The sequence below is a fragment of the Conger conger genome, chromosome 14, assembly GCF_963514075.1.
Source record: "Conger conger chromosome 14, fConCon1.1, whole genome shotgun sequence".
NCBI classification, from domain to species: domain Eukaryota; kingdom Metazoa; phylum Chordata; class Actinopteri; order Anguilliformes; family Congridae; genus Conger; species Conger conger.
This window is the reverse complement of record NC_083773.1, coordinates 30,840,202-30,862,093: the sequence shown is the minus strand read 5'-3', so window position 1 is coordinate 30,862,093 and position 21,892 is coordinate 30,840,202. Positions and strand designations below refer to the sequence as shown.

The 21,892-nt window shown below is 42.0% G+C and overlaps 1 protein-coding gene across 2 annotated transcripts in view; it reads right to left on the bottom strand.

The window, feature by feature from the left end:
* LOC133109931 (copine-9-like) overlaps positions 1–21,892 on the bottom strand; it is an 89,901-nt gene that overhangs the window by 20,040 nt on the left and 47,969 nt on the right. For both annotated transcript variants that reach the window (XM_061219693.1, XM_061219692.1), the window contains 3 exons: positions 5,700–5,763; positions 2,369–2,472; positions 152–256 (listed from right to left, as the gene is read on the bottom strand). In XM_061219693.1, coding sequence (XP_061075677.1) covers positions 152–256; positions 2,369–2,472; positions 5,700–5,763 — 273 coding nt within the window. The remainder of the gene's footprint in view (positions 1–151; positions 257–2,368; positions 2,473–5,699; positions 5,764–21,892) is intronic.

Genomic DNA, 21,892 nt, shown 5'->3' with positions numbered 1-21,892 from the left:
GCATCCTGGATGAGTAAAGGCCCGGGGGGATGGAGGCGAGGCCTGCCTGTGTCTAATGGCAGGCCCTCAGCCAGCCTGGTGATGAATATGAGCTCTCAGAGAGCCTGCGCACCGCTGCTGTTCTCTCTCCTGTCCCCTGCTGCTCACTCACCTGTCATAGTCACCGTTACACAGAGCTCGCACCGGGATGGTGAAGGGCTGCCACACCGGGTTCAGAGTGTTTTTCATCACCTCTGTCTTGTGGCAGATAGTGAAGCTGGAAAACAGAGCACAGAGCTATACTGAAACACACTGAGGCAGACAGTACTGAAACAGAGCAATACTGAAACACAGAGGGCAGAGAAAGACAGGACTGAAACACAGAGCTATACTGAAACACAGAGCACTGAGCTATACTGAAACACAGAGCACTGAGCTATACTGAAACACAGAGCACTGAACTATACTGAAACACAGAGCACTGAACTATACTGAAACACAGAGCACAGAGTAATACTGAAACACAGAGCTCTACTGAAACACAGAGCACTGAGCTATACTGAAACACAGAGCACTGAGCTATACTGAAACACTGAGGCAGACAGTACTGAAACAGAGCAATACTGAAACACAGAGGGCAGAGAAAGACAGGACTGAAACACAGAGCTATACTGAAACACAGAGCACTGAGCTATACTGAAACACAGAGCAGAGACATACTGAAACACAGAGCACAGAGCTATACCGAAACACAGAGCACTGAACTATACTGAAACACAGAGCACTGAGCTATACTGAAACACAGAGCACAGAGTAATACTGAAACACAGAGCTCTACTGAAACACAGAGCACTGAGCTATACTGAAACACAGAGCACTGAGCTATACTGAAACACAGAGCACAGAGTAATACTGAAACACAGAGCACAGAGCTATACTGAAACACAGAGCACTGAGCTATACTGAAACACAGAGCACAGAGTAATACTGAAACACAGAGCACAGAGCTATACTGAAACACAGAGCACTGAGCTATACTGAAACACAGAGCACTGAGCTATACTGAAACACAGAGCACTGAACTATACTGAAACACAGAGCACTGAGCTATACTGAAACACAGAGCACAGAGTAATACTGAAACACAGAGCTCTACTGAAACACAGAGCACTGAGCTATACTGAAACACAGAGGGCAGAGAAAGACAGGACTGAAACACAGAGCTATACTGAAACACAGAGCACTGAGCTATACTGAAACACAGAGCACTGAGCTATACTGAAACACAGAGCACTGAACTATACTGAAACACAGAGCACTGAACTATACTGAAACACAGAGCACAGAGTAATACTGAAACACAGAGCTCTACTGAAACACAGAGCACTGAGCTATACTGAAACACAGAGCACTGAGCTATACTGAAACACTGAGGCAGACAGTACTGAAACAGAGCAATACTGAAACACAGAGGGCAGAGAAAGACAGGACTGAAACACAGAGCTATACTGAAACACAGAGCACTGAGCTATACTGAAACACAGAGCAGAGACATACTGAAACACAGAGCACAGAGCTATACTGAAACACAGAGCACTGAACTATACTGAAACACAGAGCACTGAGCTATACTGAAACACAGAGCACAGAGTAATACTGAAACACAGAGCTCTACTGAAACACAGAGCACTGAGCTATACTGAAACACAGAGCACTGAGCTATACTGAAACACAGAGCAGAGCTATACTGAAACACAGAGCAGAGATATACTGAAACACAGAGCACTGAGCTATACTGAAACACAGAGCACTGAGCTATACTGAAACACAGAGCACTGAGCTATACTGAAACACAGAGCACAGAGTAATACTGAAACACAGAGCACAGAGCTATACTGAAACACAGAGCACTGAGCTATACTGAAACACAGAGCACTGAGCTATACTGAAACACAGAGCACTGAACTATACTGAAACACAGAGCACTGAGCTATACTGAAACACAGAGCACAGAGTAATACTGAAACACAGAGCTCTACTGAAACACAGAGCACTGAGCTATACTGAAACACAGAGCACTGAGCTATACTGAAACACAGAGCACTGAGCTATACTGAAACACAGAGCACTGAGCTATACTGAAACACAGAGCACAGAGATATACTAAAACACACAGCACAGATATACTGAAACACAGAGCACTGAGACAAACTGAAACACAGAGCACTGAGCTATACTGAAACACAGAGCACTGAGCTATACTGAAACACAGAGCATAGAGTGATATACACACTCAGTTAGTCAACACATAGCCTTGCTTAAAGACAAAGGCTTAATGGAAGACAGTGTCTGGCCCAAAAGGCCTGGATTTGGCTCTGGTTGCACTCACGTTCCATCCTCATTGCTGCGGTAGAACACCAGGAAGGGGTCAGACTTTCCAAAGAAGTCCTTCTTGTCCAGTTTGTTGGCACAAAGCTGCATGGTAGCAATGTCCTGAAAGGAAAATAAGAAAATTAAAGTTATTTTAAAATAATTTAAAAATGGTGCTCAAGAGGCAAGTTATGGAACAAATGTGTAAAAACAAACAATCCCTCAGAACCTTCTGTCAAGTCAATGGAAAATGACATTTTCTTTCTTGGGCAATTACCCTGTTAAAACAACATTTACAACATTCCACAGATTCATTATCTTAAATAATTTAATTCCCACCTGTGAGCAAATCTAATTATAAAAGTATTATGGAATCAAACTGCATATTTGCCAGTAGGTACAGAAATTCGAAAAACAAGCATGAAATATAAATGTGTGCCATGAAAATTATATTCGGAAAACTATTGACACATCCCACATCAGTGTTAAAGGTCACCACAGAGGCCCACCCTATGAATGAGACAGGAGGCGCATCTGAAGGAAGCACTATGAGTATTACATTTAAAAAAATATTTTCAAACATTGGAATATTAATCAGGCTGCTGGGTAGACTTATTTTTGCTGTTACTCTGCATTTAATTGAACAGTTAGGATGCTAATTGCACCTCATCTGGTTTCTTTGGTCTTAACTGACTGCTGATATTTAGCTGAAAGCAAAAGCCAGCACACCCTGTGGCTCTGTGTAATGATAGGTAACACATGGGAATCTGTTATACTGTGTGTTACGAGCATGCTCAAGCTGACAACGAGGAAGTACTGAACAGCAGTCAGAAGAGCTTCCGACATAATGAACATTCCTTATCCGAAGTAAAGCCGGTTTCTTTTCTAAAACATTTGTGATTATTTGGACCGAAGACAAAGGCAGAACATTGGTCACCCATGACTTCAGGCTACGTTCATGTCTTAAGGTTGAGATTCTCGAACCGAAGGGGTTATATATCACTACAACTTTAAAAGTCAATTTCACTACAAAGAGTTTTGTTCTTGTATGAGAATAGTTATATAATGCATTATATAAGATATGTTTGGCTTGCATAACTTGATAAGATTTCAGCCACTCGATGGGTTTATTGAATTTCTGCTTATCATATTACACTTCTGCATGTAATGCTTATGATGCACACAAAAAAACTCCCCGTGTAAGTATGCTGGTCCTGCACCTGTTAATATTCCCAATCTGGCAGAACATACATCCAACATACACATTCTAATACAAGAATGAGCTTTGTATACATTGAATATCATGAAAATGTATTTTTATTATGAAATACACCTCCATCTGTGCATATTATATGTCTGAAAGAGCCAATAATGACATTGTTTAACTCATGAATTACGCATTAAACTTGATTTTATACTGACATGTGCGGTAACATGTTTTCCACAACAGATGGTACGGCTGTGCAGTACAGCTCAGCGGCGCAGAAATACACTTCTGCACGCTAACTTTGGGCTCCCAGCACACACAAGAACAAACTGAGCATGAACAGTTCGCATGGCGTGTGCCTTCCACACCAAGCAGTGAATGTGTGAAGAGGAAAATGAAAGTCTCTCGGCAGTATAGTGAATAGGGCATCATCTCCCCCACATCAGGGGTGAAAGATGCTCCCCAGTTATACAGCCATGCCAAGCCAAAACCAAGGGAAACCCCAGATTACCATGACCTACACAATTCCGGCAGCACAAACGTTACAATCAAAGTAGGCCTACATTCATTTTCATGGGTAAGCGTAGTTCTGGAGGCTACATTGGTCTGAATTTAGGCATAAATTAATGATTTAAGTCCTTTTCTTCACAAACATAATTGGACAAGTTTACTTTGATGTTTCTTTGATAAAGCTGTATTTTCAAAGAAAAAGACATAACAGTTGAATATAATTACAATGCGAGATCATCCCCAAAGGCAGAACTTTTGCCATTAATTAGTTCCGAGCACCTCTCTTTTTCTGCACTGTGTCATGTTTAATCATGACCCTGGTAAACATGTCTCTTCCGAACGGAGTCTCGCGATCAGTCACCCACAGAGGATCATGGGGGCTGATTCATAATTCAAAAGGTTTTGCCAGAGCCGAAGAATAGGACATAACTCACTAATATGTAGCATCTTCATTATTCAGGCACGCTTTTTCATTTGTGATCAGTAAGAAAGAGGAACGTGTGGATTCCAGGATATGAATTCCGGAGAAGATCTGTCCGTGGAAGTGCCGCAGCACTGCGAACAGCACGGCGGAGGCCTGGGGACCTCCGGAGGGGCAGAGATAAGGCAGGGGCGAGCGCCTTTGTTCAACTGAAGTACTGGGCAGTGTTCCTCATTCGCTTATTTGCTTCATTACATTACATTAAATTAATGGCATTTGGCAGACGCTCTTATCCAGAGCGACATACAGTTGATTAGACTAAGCAGGAGACAATCCTCCCCTGGAGCAATGCAGGGTTAAGGGCCCAACGGCTGTGCAGATCTTATTGTGGCTACACCGGGATTAGAACCACCGACCTTGCGTGTCCCAGTCATTAACCTTAACCACTACGCTACAGGCCGCCCTGGTGGAGCAGAAATCTTCAAAGGTGGAGCAGAAATTCTCAACTAATACAACCCAGGCTGGCAACTTCTCAAATATATACAATTTAGCAAAGAAAACTGGGCCAAATGTAATTTATTTTCTACATGAGGTTTTGAGATACAGCCTACTCAATAATAAAGCAAAACATGTTTTCCATTACAGAAGATACGAGGAGTAATGAAATATGAACAAACAAACCTACCATTTTGTTTTCAAAAATGAAAGAATTAATAAATAAAGGGAATACAATAAGGTGGTACCACTTACTAAGATATTGCGACAAGTGTTCAGGCAGAAAATGAGGAATGAATTGGAGGAGAGCAGGAGAAGGGGTGAAAAATTCAGTCAACAGAAAACCTCTGGAGAGAAGCTGCGTTGACTCTTTGGTCCCTAGCCCCGTGTTCTCTAAACAGCACCTCAGGTGTTGTCTGCTGCTGTGCTCCATCTTTGACACTGAGGCAATTGATCTACTAAAGAAAGCTCTGAATTTTGTTGGCACAGTATAAATATTCATGTCAAGGCACGCATATTTGTACGATACAATTTAGACTTTATACATACAGTATGCATACTGAGAGTAAATGTGTTTATACACAGCATTCATACAATTTGTATGAGCATTTGTATAGTGCATAGCTTCAGAGGTGTGACACTATACGCACACTATGTGAACCCCTAGGTATGTACACATGTATGTATGGCAATGCAAGATGGCCATGCAATACAGACCCGGCAATTGCTGAGCTCCTCAGCTGTAAATATAATGGTCCCACATTTCTTTCCTGGAATCCCACTGGAAAAGGAAGAGAAGCAATAGGTTACGAAATAGGGCAGAAAGATGATACTCACCTTGGACACAATCGACTATATGTGTGCTTGCATGTGTGCATATGCATGCATGCATTTCTGTTTTGGTATGTGCACGCTGGTGTGTGCATGTGTGTGGACATCAGAGCAGGTGTGTGGTCTCGCATGTGTGTGTTTGGACGTGCCCGTGTGTGTGTTTGTGTGTGTGTGAGTGAGAAAGAGAGAGAGATTGAAAGAGAGAAAGAGAGAAAGAGAGAGAGAGTCTGTTTCTAGAATCCCAGAGAAAGATTGGGACCCATAGGTCAAGACTGCTAGCTGAAAATACAATTACTTTATACCCAAGACTGTATTATACACACAGCAGATCCAGACTCCTAATTAGTGGAAAGAATGTATAAAAATAAAAACCAGTCAGTTCTCTCAGTACAGACATGCCACAGATAAACCAGTAATAGACAGCTCTTTCTCTCACTGTATATTCATACAGTATATACAATGCACCTGTCCATCATCATAACAAACTGTTAAAACACAAATTGTATACTGTACTGCCTTCCTCTTTTCATAGTTTCCACTTTAAAAATGAATTTTAATTCCTAATTTAACACTTGTGTCACACTGTAAGGCCATTATCATTCTGGCTGATTCATTTATATATTAAAATGGCATTTCATCCCATGATATATGAGGGCAATAAGATCAGTATAATTATAATATTATCCAATGGGGAGCTTTTGCTGGAATGGAAAGGGGAATCCCTAATGCATTCAATTTATTGTCTCCGTATCTATCTCTTCCCATGAATAGATATGCAGACGACCTACAGGCATGTCTATAGAGATATAATTTAGGGGAGAGTGCAGGCTTTAAAGCTTTTCAAGCAGCTCTATATTAAACAGCAGAGACTTGCTTTAAAAAAAATCTTTCCTCAATACCTAATTCACTTGCCTGGTATTATATGAGTAAACGTTAACTGCATAACTAACACATAAATAAACCCAGAATGGCACTGTCTGCTATCTGCATACACATGAACGTAGTCACAGCTCAACTGTAAACACTAAATGCACACAGGATTTTGCTGTCATAAATAACAACGACAGACTAGAGGCTGTTGCACCCATTGAGGAATGTGTCCTTGAACTTTGTTTCAGGAGGTAAACATGCCAACGACAATGTATTCTGCTCACACCTAGTGGGTGACAGAACATTTAAAAAAATGCCCTTGAACCCCCTTCATGTTGAGGAGAAATCTAACTATCTAAGCCCTCAGGCTCACCGGTACAATAAAAAGAAAGCGATTTTTCCTGTGGGAAAACGACCCCCCCCAATCACATAGAGACAGGTCATCAGCCCACACACAAGCGATTTAAAACATAATTAATCCACCCTCTTCTCTTACTCTGCCTCTCCAATCAATGTACTTTTCTTAGACAGGGAAACTCAATCAGGGGAGGATGGTGATGAATCCAGTAAGAAATGAAAGCTGTCTATGCTTGATGTGCTGAGTCTCAGTGGCCACCTCCCTCCGATTCGCAGGTCTTAAAAAGCAGCCGCAGAAATGCCAGTCAACATTCAGCGCTAGCAGGAATTCCCATGTTTTATTTTACCCTGCATGTCCCAAACCTTAATAAACTGACAGCATTCCTGCATCTCCATCACAAATCAAGATTTTATCACATTTCTGTGCATTTTTATTGCACCAGAGTCATTCCTCCCTGTGACCACAATCTACTTCTCAAGATATCAGTATCCACCCAGCACACAATCAACCCTATCAGAACGGAACTAAACATTTCACATTTAATTAATTGGTCAGAAATACAGTTACACAATTATTGTGCTTCACGAACATCAGCAAACAACCAAGGATCTAAGCTAAGAATCATGTCCTCTTTCACAATACTAAAAAAAGAAAAACATTTGAAACCTATATAGACCAATTAACCCACAATACCAATATTTCCTTAAAAAACAAAATACAAAATAAAGCATAGCACGATGAACACTCAGTGAGCACTTTATTAGGTATTTATTAGACTTATTTTAAATAAGTCTTCTGCTGCGGCTCCACTCAGAGGTTTGACGCATTGTGTGTTCAGAAATGCTGGCCCCAACACTTATTCCACGGTCAAAGCCAGTTAGATCATATTTGTTCCCCATTCTGACATTTAGTCTGAAAAACAGCTCAACCACTTGCCCGTGTCGACATGCTTTTCGGCATTTTATTGCTGCCACACGATTGGCTGATTCAATATTTTCATTAACAAGCTGGTATACAGGTCTACCTAATAAAGTGATTACTGAGTGTAAAGTTATTGTTTTCATAAGGATTCATGTCAAGGTGAAGCATTTGCTTGCAAATATATTAATCATAACCTAGACCACTGTTAGCTAACAGTCTGAAATGTTACTGCGTCACTAACAAAAACAGCTACTGAACCAGCTGCATCTGTGCATCTAGCCAGGGTGAGCATAAAAGTCAATCATCATGTACTCTATGTCACAACGCATGTTAGATGTCATACTTGTATGTCACAATGTCATAAGCAGTTCTTCAGATAACTAGGCAGTTAATTATCATATTTTGTTTTGGTAAAGCTATCTGGCTATCATAGCTCACAGTAACACAGTAATCTAACAACAGAAACTTTGTATATTATTACTCACTAGCCAGATTCTCCTAAAACCCAACATTCAGTACATTTGTTTTTGAGTGTATTACCCAGTACGCACAAGTTAGTATGTTAATTCCTGCTGCAGGTTTAAGAAGTCATCCTGAACTTTTCAATGATGTAAGGTGTGGGGGTGGAACCTAGTGCAACTGCGTCTTCCTTGTTGGACAATATGACATCTATTGCAAAGACAAAGAAAAACTAAAAGATGGCAAGTTTATAGATTTGCATTATGCAAACAATCTCGGAAACAGTTTAGTAAGTTCTCATAGTCATAGGGTATTGACATTTCACAAGAAACTTATGAAAAGTCCTGTTATGGATATCAGGATTCAATAACCGTTCTTTCCACCTGCTACACACAATGGTTTAGGAGACAGCTCGCAGACTGATGCATAGAGAATTCTGATGAGAATAAAGGAAGACTCAGATTTGCTAGATGAAAGAGACAATGTTTGAGACAGAGGTAGAGAGGAAACCATGTCTGGACTGGAATCCATGTCAATATTTTGAGCAATACAGTACAATGCCAACAAAGAATATGATGGCCAAAGAACAAAGAATATTGTTGACCTTCATATTCAGCGTGTGCTTCAGGTGTAAGGCTTATCTCTGGACAAAACACCAGAGGAGATCCATGGGCTTTGGTACCCAAGAATAGGAATGCACTGGACTCACCAAAGCAACAGAATGTATGATTTTGAAATATTGAACTCCCTGGCATAGATCAATATTTCAAAATCATACATTCAATCTAAACCATTATTGATCTTGAGGGGTCAGAAGAGGACAAGAAAAAAGTTCTGCTTGGAGAGTCAGACCAAGGTGTGATGAGTTCACCAATGACAGCTTACAAAGCAGTCCAGTGAAAAGACGATCGCTTTCACTGGCTGGTGGCCATTCTGTCAATTTGAGCTAGGAGAACCCATTTCAACTGGACTGCAGGTGTTTGTCTTTGCCACCCCAAACGGCAAGGTGTTTATTCATTTATTTGTGCGATTTATGGTGTTGGACTTTGAAGTATACAAGGAAAGAACACCTTCATTGGCACAGAGGAAGTAGGTCTGGGCACAAGCATCTGAAAAGGTTAGGAGCTTACATGAAAATCTTTTTACACTAGATCGTACAATTTTGTACGCTACAGTGCACATAAAATAAAAGAAAACATTTAAGCTTGAACACGGCACAGCTTCCTGGCATGATGACTTTTCATGCTGGCCAGCCATCAGGCCTACCTATTCAATATATAACCGTTCCTGGGCAGAGGGATCTGTCCTCCAGCCCCAGTCTGAGGGCCTCCAGGGTGCGTTTTGTACCTGGAAATGTGTCTGTCACAATAAAGCTTTCCAATTCCGCCCGTGCCTCAGCTGCACGATTTCCACCACGCAGCCATTTTTCACAGACCGAAAGCGAAGGGAAAACTGTAAAACTGTAAAAACGGAATAAAAATCGCTCGGACCGAGCGCTCGTTCCATTACGGGGCGCCCCCGCGATCGAGCGCCCCGGCCCGCCTGGTCTCGACACCTGAGGCGCAGGAACAGACGGCGGGGCAGACTCATTCGCTTATCCCAGCCCGTGATGAAAAGCCCTCGCACGCCTGAGCCGCAGCCGGGGAGAGAGGCGCGGGAGCAAAATGTGTCAAGCTCAGCCTCGGCTGTCTTACATCCCCGCCGCTTCCCCCGGCCCCGCCCAGCCCTGCTACACTCCAATTAGGTAGACTTTCTGACAGCTCCGTCTCCCCTGCTTCTGCCAGTCTCGGCAAGAATCAAGTTAGAAGCCAGAAACATGGCTCAGTCTTCCAATAAATGACATTAGCGGCATGAAAAGAGATATAACCCCTGCCATCAAAAGCCCTGATGTGGAGAACCAGAAACATGAGCGCGCTCAGGGGAACTGAAGAAAGCGCACGCTTTGCTTTGCCGATGACATTTCTTTAGTATACTGACATTTGTGAACTCGCTAGTGATACATGTTCAAATCAAATGAGTGTGTCATTCTTAATCAGTCAACAGGGGGTCTCAAGAACAAATTCACCCATATGTAGAATCCTGGAGAAAATATTAGGTCCGTATGATATTTCTTTGAGTGTGTTGCCCCAAAATAAAACAAAATGTAAATGAAAACAGGACATTTCTAGGGGTAGGTTGAGGATACAATATTAATACATTGAATAGTAGATTGAATAGATTGAATAGTCAACGATGCAAGAGAGGTGAGGGTGCTTACAAGATCTAGACAAACAGCTTGTCAGTTTCATTTACCGCGGGAAGCAGGCAGGCACAAAAATATCCTCTCCTGCTGAAATGTACAAGAACATGAAAGCACAAAGAGGGGGGAGTGTGCATATCCCCTTAAGAGTGATAAAACACAAACATCACCCTTTCCAGAACAAGGACAACTCATTATGCATGTTTGTTTGTTTGCCTCAAACCCCCCCACTCCCGTCACCCGATATCAAACCTGCCTCACAATGAAGGCGGGAGCATAAGGATATGCGGGGGGGGGGGGTCATCAGATGCACCCCTTCCGTTCCTCAATATTTCATTGGCAGTGTTCCAGTTTTACATGCTTTCAATTCTGAAGAGGATTAAACTGAATACCAAAACAGCTTCATTAAGACTTTTTAAAAAGGGCTGCTGAGCCCTCTCGGAGCTGGAGAAAGCCAGCCCCACCCCTGACACGGAGACAGACGCAGTAACATAGCCGAGCTGAGCCACCGCCATAACACATCTGCAAAACGGAGGCTATTTATCCTCTTTAAGAGCAGACAGTTCATTTTCTTATCTTTCAAACCATATATTCTACTATGAACCCCAGGATCAGCAAATGCGAAGTAAACTCATAACAAAGACCAACCACCATATTTCACTGTCGGTATTATATCCATTTTAACACAATCCTCGGTCTTCTAATGCCAAATTCACTGCTGAATGTTACTGGCCAAAAATGTTCAGTCCCAGTTCGACATTAAAACTTTGATTGAAGCTGGGTGTTATTTGTGCAACCTGTAAGGCAGGCAATCATTCTGAAGGTGACTCTTCAGGACCATTCATAGAAATAGTTGCTGGGAAAATAATGTATCAGAAAAATGTAAGTCAATGACACAGAGAAATGCGGTTTTATTAAATGTTAACCTTGATGGATGTGCAGTGCAGGTGAGGCACACTCTGATAACAGAATGACCTGAAACACACAGAGCACAGGGCCAGTCGGACTCATCTGAATACCAGTGTTTACCCTGCAACTGTGGCTATACATTTGAGCTGAATGGAAAATGACAAATGACATTGCAATCGTTCCAATATTATTGCACTGTCTTCTGCCTTCACACTTTCCTTTTTGCTTTTCTCACTCAAGAGAAGTGACCACTGCTAATAATAATAATAATAATAATAATAATAACCACAACAACAACAACAAAAGTAATCATAACAATGATAATAATACAAATAATAATAAGAATAACATGAATAATCATAATAATAAAGATATAATTGAAAAAATAAACAGCCCAAACAGAGACAACCCCCTTTTGGAGCCGGTATCAAAATAAGCGGAATTGAAGCTGGAAACATGTGAAAGACCCCCAGGCCCTGGGGGCTCCTGCCTTTCCCTACGTTCCTCCACGGCAGTGAGTGGTTTTAGCGGCCGGAGTAAACGGCTTTCTGGCTACCACCTGGCAGCTCCGACGGCTCCAGCGGAGCAGATAGTGATGGACAGGAAGCATCCGGAGACACAGGACGACCTCCTTTACCAGAGTCCTTCAGACAGGCAGCCTCTGGAGGGCTCGCTGATGGAAGAGCCTTCGCTCCCGCTCAGGATAACGCCCCTCCCCCACCCTCAACGCCCTGCCGTGAGATCAATCAGCTGAGACACAAACCCCTGCCCAGTCCTCCACAAAAGAACACAGTTCCTTCACTCCTATGTAGAGAGGCTGGAATAACCTGAGTAACCTGAAGCATCTGAGCTACGTCCTTCAAGAAGATCTTCGGGAAAGAGAGGCTACTCTGGAGCATTGATATCCGTCTGGTGGAAATGGGAGGACAACAGCTGATGGAGGGTTTTTCTACAGTAGTATTTACTTTAATCTGTTATTCAGTTCTGGTTAGCTATCAGAACTAGGTCGTGGAAGATCAGAGGAAAATTATGCTAGATTCACACAGAAGGCAGAAAATTGTTTGCCTCTCCAGTGCTGCACAAGGGCACATAACAATATTTATAAGTGTACGCGTGTTGATCTGGGGCTTACCCCAAAGGAAAGCCAAACCCCCTGCTATCGATTTCATTACATAGACACATTCCTCTCTGCCATCTCAATGCAGCATGTGCACACACACACACACACACACTCCCCACCACCGTCACAACCACAAGCTTCTGTGAACAGTTGGATAGCCCTTCCTGATTTACATTTGCAGGGAATTATAATCAAAGAGGTAAATAAATAATGTAAGAGAAATCGGCCAATGGCAGGTGCTTTGATTTTGTCTAAGCATTCTATTATCCATGCCTCCTGCATTACAAGTGAAGTGATTAAGAGGGATTTTCTTTCCCTAAGCTGTTAAGAAGCCTTTGCTCGTATTGTGAAACGCTGAAAAGCAGGGAATGAAGGCCTTATTACTGGATCAATCCTCCAAAGTGTAGCTTCAAACCAATCTCCATAAATGGCACCAAAGAGTTTGTTCTGTGAAACATCTAAACCCAGTGGAGGCATTCAGTTTGACAAGAAGCAATTCCCAAGAGGTCTATCATCCCTATGAAAGTCATGTGGAGTGGGCTCCAGAATTATTAATATAAATTTAGGAAAAAAGGCTACATATAATAAAGAACATTGACAATGATGTATATTTTCCGCTCAAACATACAGAAAAATGGTACATATTTATTTCAGTACATCTCATGATTAAATGTTTTCTATTTAGTAAAAATTTTTTTCCTGAAAACCACAGGTGCTAAACTTATTGGCACCCTAACAATTATTGTCAATCAAATCAAACAACATGAAATTGGCAAAACAAATTTACTTCAATTTAGTTAATATTTAGTTAATTAAGTTAAGAACTCTATTGTGTCATTTCATCACTTCCTGTTCCACTAGAGTAGAAAAATGAAGTAACAAGCATGCAAAATCCCTTTGTCAACCATCAGCATGGGAAAAGCCAAAGAACTGTCAATTCATAAGACACAGATGGTAATTGACCATCACAAGTGGGTGGCCTGTAGCGTAGTGGTTAAGGTATATGAATGGGACCCGCAAGGTTGCCGGTTCGATTCCCGGTGTAGCCTGCACAGCCGTTGGGCCCTTAACCCTGCATTTCTCCAGGGGGGGATTGTCACCTGCTTAGTCTAATCAACTGTACATCACTCTGGATAAGAGCGTCTGCCAAATGACAATAATGTAATAATGTAATGTAACAAGTTGGGTAATGGGTAATGGGTAATGGGTACAAAAACATACATAAACAGTTAAACATAAATAATTACTCCTGTTTCTTAAGGTCTTCTTTGAAATTACAAAAGGTGACGCTGACCTGGGGGTAAAACCAAAATGTGTAAAAATACCCGTACTTGCACCATATGACAATTGTTTGATTACAAATCTAATGGAGCACAGAGCCAAACCAATGGTTTGTCCCAAACATTATGGAGGGCATTGTATATACTGTACCTGTACTGTATACACACGCACAAAGATATGAAAATGGAATACTGTTTTCTAAGCTGAAGTCAAGCTAAGAGTGAATCTATTAAAACAACATAGAAAATGCATGCTACCCCAAATATCTCCATTTCATTCTACACTACACAACTAGATCATGGATCTGCGTCCAAAATGACCATGTACAGTAACAATAGTACTCATCATTATTATAACAAATCATAATAATGATTTTGATTTAGGCAGACCCCCCTGCACAGAAATGACCTACCGCATACAATGGCACTCCCCATACACACACCTGGCAAGCAGGAACTGTTTATTCTAGAAGAAACAAAAATAGCTCTCAGCGATCTCCAGCAATCTTTCCCCCAGATACACTGAGAACAGCCAGATGGGGAGTCTCCCAGCACCCCATGTCCTGTAGAGCATCTCCCACTGTGGGGGAAATAAGCACCGCAGAATCAGCCCCAACATCACACCCACCTAAAGAGACTGCAATCGCAAACCCCGCTGTCCCTCTCTGGCAACCCACACACGTATAACAGCTTTCAAACACAAACCACGTAGCCAGATAGTGGGCAGACAAGGTTGAGAGATGGATGGGGAGATAGGCAGATGCATTGATATAGAAATGTTGAGACAGACACGAAAATCAGACTGGCAGTATGCATAAAAACACATTAATAGGCACCAAACAATGTGGCAAAATCAATCAAAGTCACCATCGAAAGCGCTGTTCCGACACAGAAAACAATAAACAAGCTAGCAGCATACAAACTTCCCCAGCTTAAGACAAAGGACATTTTATTAAAATAACATAAAAGAAGAATTTTTTTTAAAATAATAAAACAAAATAATAATATAAAAATGGGTTTGATGTACATTCAGTGAGCCCTATATTAAGTAGACCTATACACCAGACTGCAAATAAATAATTAGCCAATCATGTGGCAGCAACTAAAAGCATGCAGATGTGGTCAAGAGGTTCAATTGTTTTTCAGAAGAAATGTGCTCTAAGTGACTTTGAAAATAAAAATAGGTCTAATAAAAATACCTAATAAAGTGCTCACTGGGTGTATTGCGCAGGCATTAAGCAAGAGCAACCCAACCTCCCAAATACAGGTATGGTTTAAACTTTAAAGCAATGAACCTTCAATGTGACACCACCATTTCTGCAGCAATTTGAATCATAAAGCATGAATACTTTTAATACCAGTTAATCTATTTTTTAAATCCTCTATAACAGACACAGAAACTCAATTATTTGCTTTGAAGGCCCAGCGCAGAGATGGGAGCTTAATTTATTTTCCTCAGACAGTAAATAAAATATGCTGATAGCCTGAGGGAAATTACTGCTATAAATATAACCCACCGAGTCCATAATATTAACAGAAACTCCAGAAACCACTATTCATCGAGTTTCACTGCCAGGGATTGATTACCTTTGCTGCTTGCTTTTCCTCTCTTTTCTTTCCCTTCCCTGAAGGAACCTCCAGCCCAGGACCCACATCTGTGGGCAGTTGGGAAAGGTACCACAGTGAATTATCCATTTGAGCAGACAAACTACCCCACAGCGGGAATTGTACTCGGCACTTTTGCATATAGGGGGCGACATGGCTCAGGCAGTAAGAGCAGTCGTCTGGCAGTCGGAGGGCTGCCGGTTCGATCTCCCGCCCGGACTGTGTCGAAGTGTCCCTGAGCAAGACACCCAACCCCCAAGTGCTCCTGACGAGCTGGTCGGTGCCTTGCATGGCAGCCAATCGCCGTCGGTGTGTGAGTGTGTTTATGAATGGGTGAATGAGAAGCATCAATTGTACAGCGCTTTGGATAGATAAATGCCAACCATTTTACCATAACCCGAGATTCTAAAATGAAAGTCTCCATTCCAATTTTCCCAAAGAGGGAATGTGTATCGCGCTTCACTTTGACAGCACATACAAAAAGAAACCATCACATTTTACACTTCTTCTGTGAGTGAAACATACAGTGGGGTCCGAAATTTAGAGGCCACATGCAAAATCTATGGTGGGCGGGTTTCATGTAATCCTGGAAATAAACAGAAAGTTTTAGGATTTCGAAAGTTAATTCAAAGCTTTGCAAGAACTACTCGAAGACCAAAGAAGAGCAGGGAGTGCTGGACAATCCACAGTCACCTGACCTCAACCCCACTGAACATTTATGGGGGCACATGAAGACTGACGAAAGCCAAGCATTCAGCAACATCACAAGATGCTCTTTGGCACATTGAAAAAATAATGCTGGGATAACATGAATCATCAGGTTTTGCACAAATGTGGAGTGCATGCCAGCTTGAGTGCATGTTGCCATTAAATAGGTAGACGCGCCTAATACAAAGAAATTCTTACATTAATGTAACTTTTCACGCAATTCTGTGGAAAGATGCATATAAATTATATCTTGTAACCACATTGGGTTAGGTTGGGGAACAAAAGCAATGATGGCCGATTTTACACATACAGTCTGTAGTCCAGTACAAGATGCTCTGACTGAGAGATGATTGATGATGATGGTTGTAAAGTGCTAATGCCACTGTGTATTTGAGGGGAAAAAAACATTACAATACCGGAACATTATACAGAATACTACCAGAAAAAGTATGCCAAGAAAGAAAGGAAAAACAGGGAAAGAAGCAAAAAGCAAAAAGGCTGCCAGCTGTTCTGGCCTGAAAGTCTAATATGCAACTACCAAAAAGGCAGAACACAAAGAGTGGACAATCAAAGGTGTATTTGAAAGAAAACTGGAACCCCGTAGAACTGAGCACAGTGACACACACTCCTGATGAGGACACTGTATCTTTCAGTGCTTGAGGTGGATTGTGTGAATCAGTGCACGCCCTTGATTTAACTTGGGCTGACCATGGCTCCAGAGAAAACAGTGAGGAAGGAGAAGGCGGCACATCTGAGTGAGCAAGCAGGGTGTCGCATCATAACCTATTTGTGTGAAAGCCTAATCATTTTGAGGAGGGACACAATTAGAGGAAAAGGGTGAGGTGGGTATAATATCTAGTGTAATTATTATAATCTGTTTCATTATCTTTCACGGTTTAAGTGCAGTTCATCAGTAAGGTACACAAGTTAAAAGAGATATTTGAAGCTGGCAGTGTGTAAACACACCTGACATGGTGCAGTACCCTCAGACTTTGAAATGCATAAACATGTAAATGGGTATTTACAACAAACAGATCCATTTCAGGATTTCCTGTCAGCTCCTGCTGTTGAGTATTTAGGTCAGTCATGTCTTGATCTGACATTTTATTTCATGGTCAGCTACATCCTCAGCAGTGCTCTTTTTACTGTCGTCCACTGAGTCTGCTCCACGATTGGTGCATGTTCAGAAAATGAACCTGGGTAAGTCGTTGGAACAACAACCAGCACATACACACACATTATGCACTCGTAATCTAAATGTGCTGATGGGGTTTGACAGTCGGGCTTTGCTGTGTTCATTATGAGTTGATAAATCCAAGTAAGTGGGACAAGGGAATAATTCGCAGCCAGAAATTTCAAGGACTTCCCCAGGTCTTGTCCCCATCGCAGTTAATTAGCATAAAACAAACTAACACTTACAGAGGTCCTGTGTAATAATGAATGTAGCCCCTTAAGATAATAATAGGATTACAGGGTTTTTCAAGGTTTGCTTGTCACTGAAGGTTTCAAATTCACAGAGATTAATTCATCTAGGCTCTGTTCAACAGTGAAGGGAAATAACTGCTACTGCACACAAGTAAACAAGTACAGACAAAAACCAAGTTCAGCGTTAATAAGCAGTGCCTGTCATATTGCTCCTTCTCTATTTTTACAGGGTATAACTCTTGGATGACTATTGCTACACTAACTAAGAAGAAAAACACTGAGAAAACTTTATTTTAGTAAGAAGGATGCAAGTAGGATTATGAGCTATTGTGTAACTGAAGCAGATTAATATTTCCAGATATTATTTTCGAAGTGACAGATGGTCTTTCTTGGCGATCTTTGTCTGCCTCTAAGCAACAGCTTATAACTTCAAAATATGTTGGAGGGATGAACGGATTAGATATCATTTCAAAGGACACACTTTTAGGATTATAGATGAACAGAACCAAGAAAAGCATGGCTGATAAAGATATTTTGGAGCAAGAAAAACGTTCATATCAAAATGTCATAATTTTAGTAAACGTGCTTTCATCTGAGGTCCATAACTTAGTGTTGATACACAAAATGTACTTGCATTGTGAGTCTTGTACTGTGCATGCAAGTTTGCAACTAACTGCACTCAACTCTCAGATTTTTTAGTTGCATATACGATATCTGGGTACAAATTACTCAATCACTTCCCAAGCACTACTAGTCTGACAGCAGCACAGCACGTCTGAAGAAGAAGCATGCTTCTATAAATACTAACCATCAGTCTACATTCTTATACAGTGCTGTGGAGAGCCAAAGACAGACTGGTCCAAATATCCAAATGTAAAACTTGAATTCTATTTGATAGAAACACTCTCACCCACCACAAAACATGGCAGTGAGAACAATGCAACATTTCTTTTCAGAAGTATTGCCAATTTCACACATCACTTGCTAGATTTGTACCAAAGCCCTCCAGTGCTTTTTTTCCTGAAAGTGCCAAGTCACATATCTGAAGTTTTAAAAGAATCAATTTGATCTCTTAAACAAATTGCTAAATGGAAACGGCACAGATATTTTAGTTTTCCATGATGCATGCACTGCCTGCTCCAGCGTCGTGTTCAGACGGATGACTGACAGGCGTGATGGACAGCAACACAGCCGGTGTGACACCTCGTCACAATGCCTCGACATGCAGCACGCTTAGCGATAAAGCAAAGTTATGCTTTACCTGGATTTGTGCTTCACAGTGAAGTGGTGTGGGGATTTTGGATTGAGTAGCTTGCTCGGAGGTCCAGGAACGGAGCTCCACTGGGGAATCAAACCTGAAACTCCTGGGTTAAATGGCCATATACCCACAGTGACAGCCCTATATATAAATAAAACAGGGGACCCAATTACCCCAGCCTGAGTAGATCAAGATGTTACATGGACAGCTTGACTGAGTTAGTATAATGGGCACAGGGCCTTTATGGCCTCATCCAGAGTGCTCCTGAAAGGTGTTCCTTAACTGAAGAAGCTGGAAGCCTGCATCCACGGACAGTGTATGCAAACGGCTTTTATTAGCATTTTGATGGACTGGATTTTCTCAGGGGGAAAGCACTCAAAGTGGATTTACTGTAGATCATAAACTTTAGAAACAAACACACTCCTGTCACCTTCCTCTACAGCCAATTTAACTGTGCGTTTCCACCTCATATATTTCAATATAGATCTCTGGCAGGTCATTCCTTCTCTAAATCGAGACACCCTTTTTTTCTGTTGCTCTCACTCGAGCAGTGATCGCGAAACAATTTACCCTGCCTCGAAATTAATTATCCTGCATTGATAGGGCCGACTAGAGCAATTGGGTTGCTTAAACTGACCCTCGCAAAGTCATTAAAGCGCTTCTCGAGCAGAGCATGAAAAATGAAAAGCCTAACTGTGAATATAAATGATTACAGTGAAGGAGCATCATTTGTTTTAAATTCTGTACCTACAAGTTACTAACGATTGAAATTTCTAGTGAGCATCACCCGGTGCAAGATTCTGTTATCAACAGCACTGCAGCTGATTCATTGCCTAATCGAACAGAGGTGATGTTCCATACCGTTTAAACTGAAAATAATGTGCAACACGGACGCTCCACATTCATTAAATATCCCTTCACTCAATTAGCAGAAAATGCACAGAGCACACAGACCGTTTTAATTGGCTTAACGCACGGCTCCGAATGTTGTCGAGAATGCACACATGCCGAAGGTTCCTGAGGTCAAAAGCATTACACGGCTGCCACAGTGCTATTGGTGGAATGGGGGATGGGTGAAGGTAAAAGATTTAAAAACACGTCCTGCAGGCTCCAAAGCCAACGGCACCAATGCAGAATCCACAGTCCTGAAATAATTAAGCCTCAAGACACAAAGAGCATCACATTATATTATATTATGAGCAAGGCCATGAAAAGCAACTATTATTCCTGGCAGCTTTTCATTTTATATGTATGATATTTTTATACTTCAAGAGCAGAAATAACACCCCTGTTTCCATGCAAGACATAGTTCCTCGTAGGTCAGACATGGCGATCAATGAGATATAGACCCCTCTCTTCCTCGTAATATCGCTAACATCCTTCTTCTCCTGCTTATTCACCACAGCAGGGTACCTTCATATGAAACCAATGAACAGGGAATAAGAAAGCCATTACTGTGACACATACTACCCTACCTCCGCTCCCACACATGACCGCATGAGCCGCATAATTATCTCCTGGAAATAGAAACTTACGGCATGTATTATGTTTCATAGCTCGGCACACCACATGAGTAAGATGTATTATAAAGTCAAGAATCACAGAAAAATGACAAGGAGACTCAGATTAAATAAGCCTCAGTGTGTCTTCGAAAATGAGAATTTAAGCACTTGTTTCTGTTTGGACCTGAATGACCTGTGCAATGACTGAGGAATTTTGTTAAAACTTCAAATTGACTGGAACATTCAGATTCAGGCATACGTCTGGCATTACTGTGATGATCTGTCTGAATATGGCACAGACAGTAAACAGAACTTCCTGTGAATGCAGCTACAGAACACTGAGCACCACAGAGATGGCCCAGAGGTAAGCAAACAACTTGCCTAATAAAATGGAGGATCCAATTACCCCCACCTTGAGGAGATCAACTTCCTTTTTTTTTTCTCAACTCGACACACAAATTTCACTGCCGTTTCCTCGTCCAGTGACAACTTCCTTTCTATTTGCATACAATTAAGGGGAAGGTTGGGCTGTGCTCAAGTGGAATATAAATATTAATGGAACGCGTGTAGCTGTCACTGAAAGTGATTGGCAGCAGCGGATTCTGCCGAAAGCCAAGGAGGAGAGAGAAACACACCGAGGCGGCTGGTGTGTGATTAGTCTACCACTCCGGGTCCCTTCAAACCTCTCCACTGTAATACCGTCTCTGCTCGGGAAACACAGGGACTAGGGGGGGAGGTTATGGGCCTCCATTTTTGTTCGAAGGGTACGCAGCGCTTTCGCAAATACAATAAATGGCCTAAGTTTCGTGCGGAAGACCTTTTCCTTTCTACGTTCTTGCGAGGAATCCCAGCGGAGCGTTATTTAAAGCCCTCCCCCTGCCACCGGGCGGGCGTGTCTCCCAGGTGTGTGGCGGGGCTTGTAATAAGCCGCGTTGAACCCCGCCACCTGTGGGCATTCCAGCGGCTGCTGCCACCCCCGCCATGAGAAACGCCGGCCCAGGCTCAACGCAAGACTTCTCTCCATGGCAACGCGCTGCCAGCAACTTACCGATCGCATCGAAAATAAACCTGCGCCGCCCCACTCCTGCCAGGTACTTCAAACGTGGGACACTTCTGCTTTAAGATAAAAAAGCTCACCCACCACTAATCACAACAAAGCAAGGTCAGACTCTGACTCAAGAGCGCGCAGAAAACAAGGAAAAGACGTCCAGTGCTGAGTATGTAGGTACCTATGGCTGAATCATTCGGTGGCTCTGAAGTGCAATACCAAACACAAAAATAAAATGTCCAAAGTGCAACACACAAATGTACAAAAAACCAGCAGCATACCGCACAAAAGCAAAAAAGGTTGCTTAATTACCTTAAGATTCTTCATCTTCGTGCTGGAGTTTGCATCAGTTAAATCCACGGGGGCTACCAGTGAAT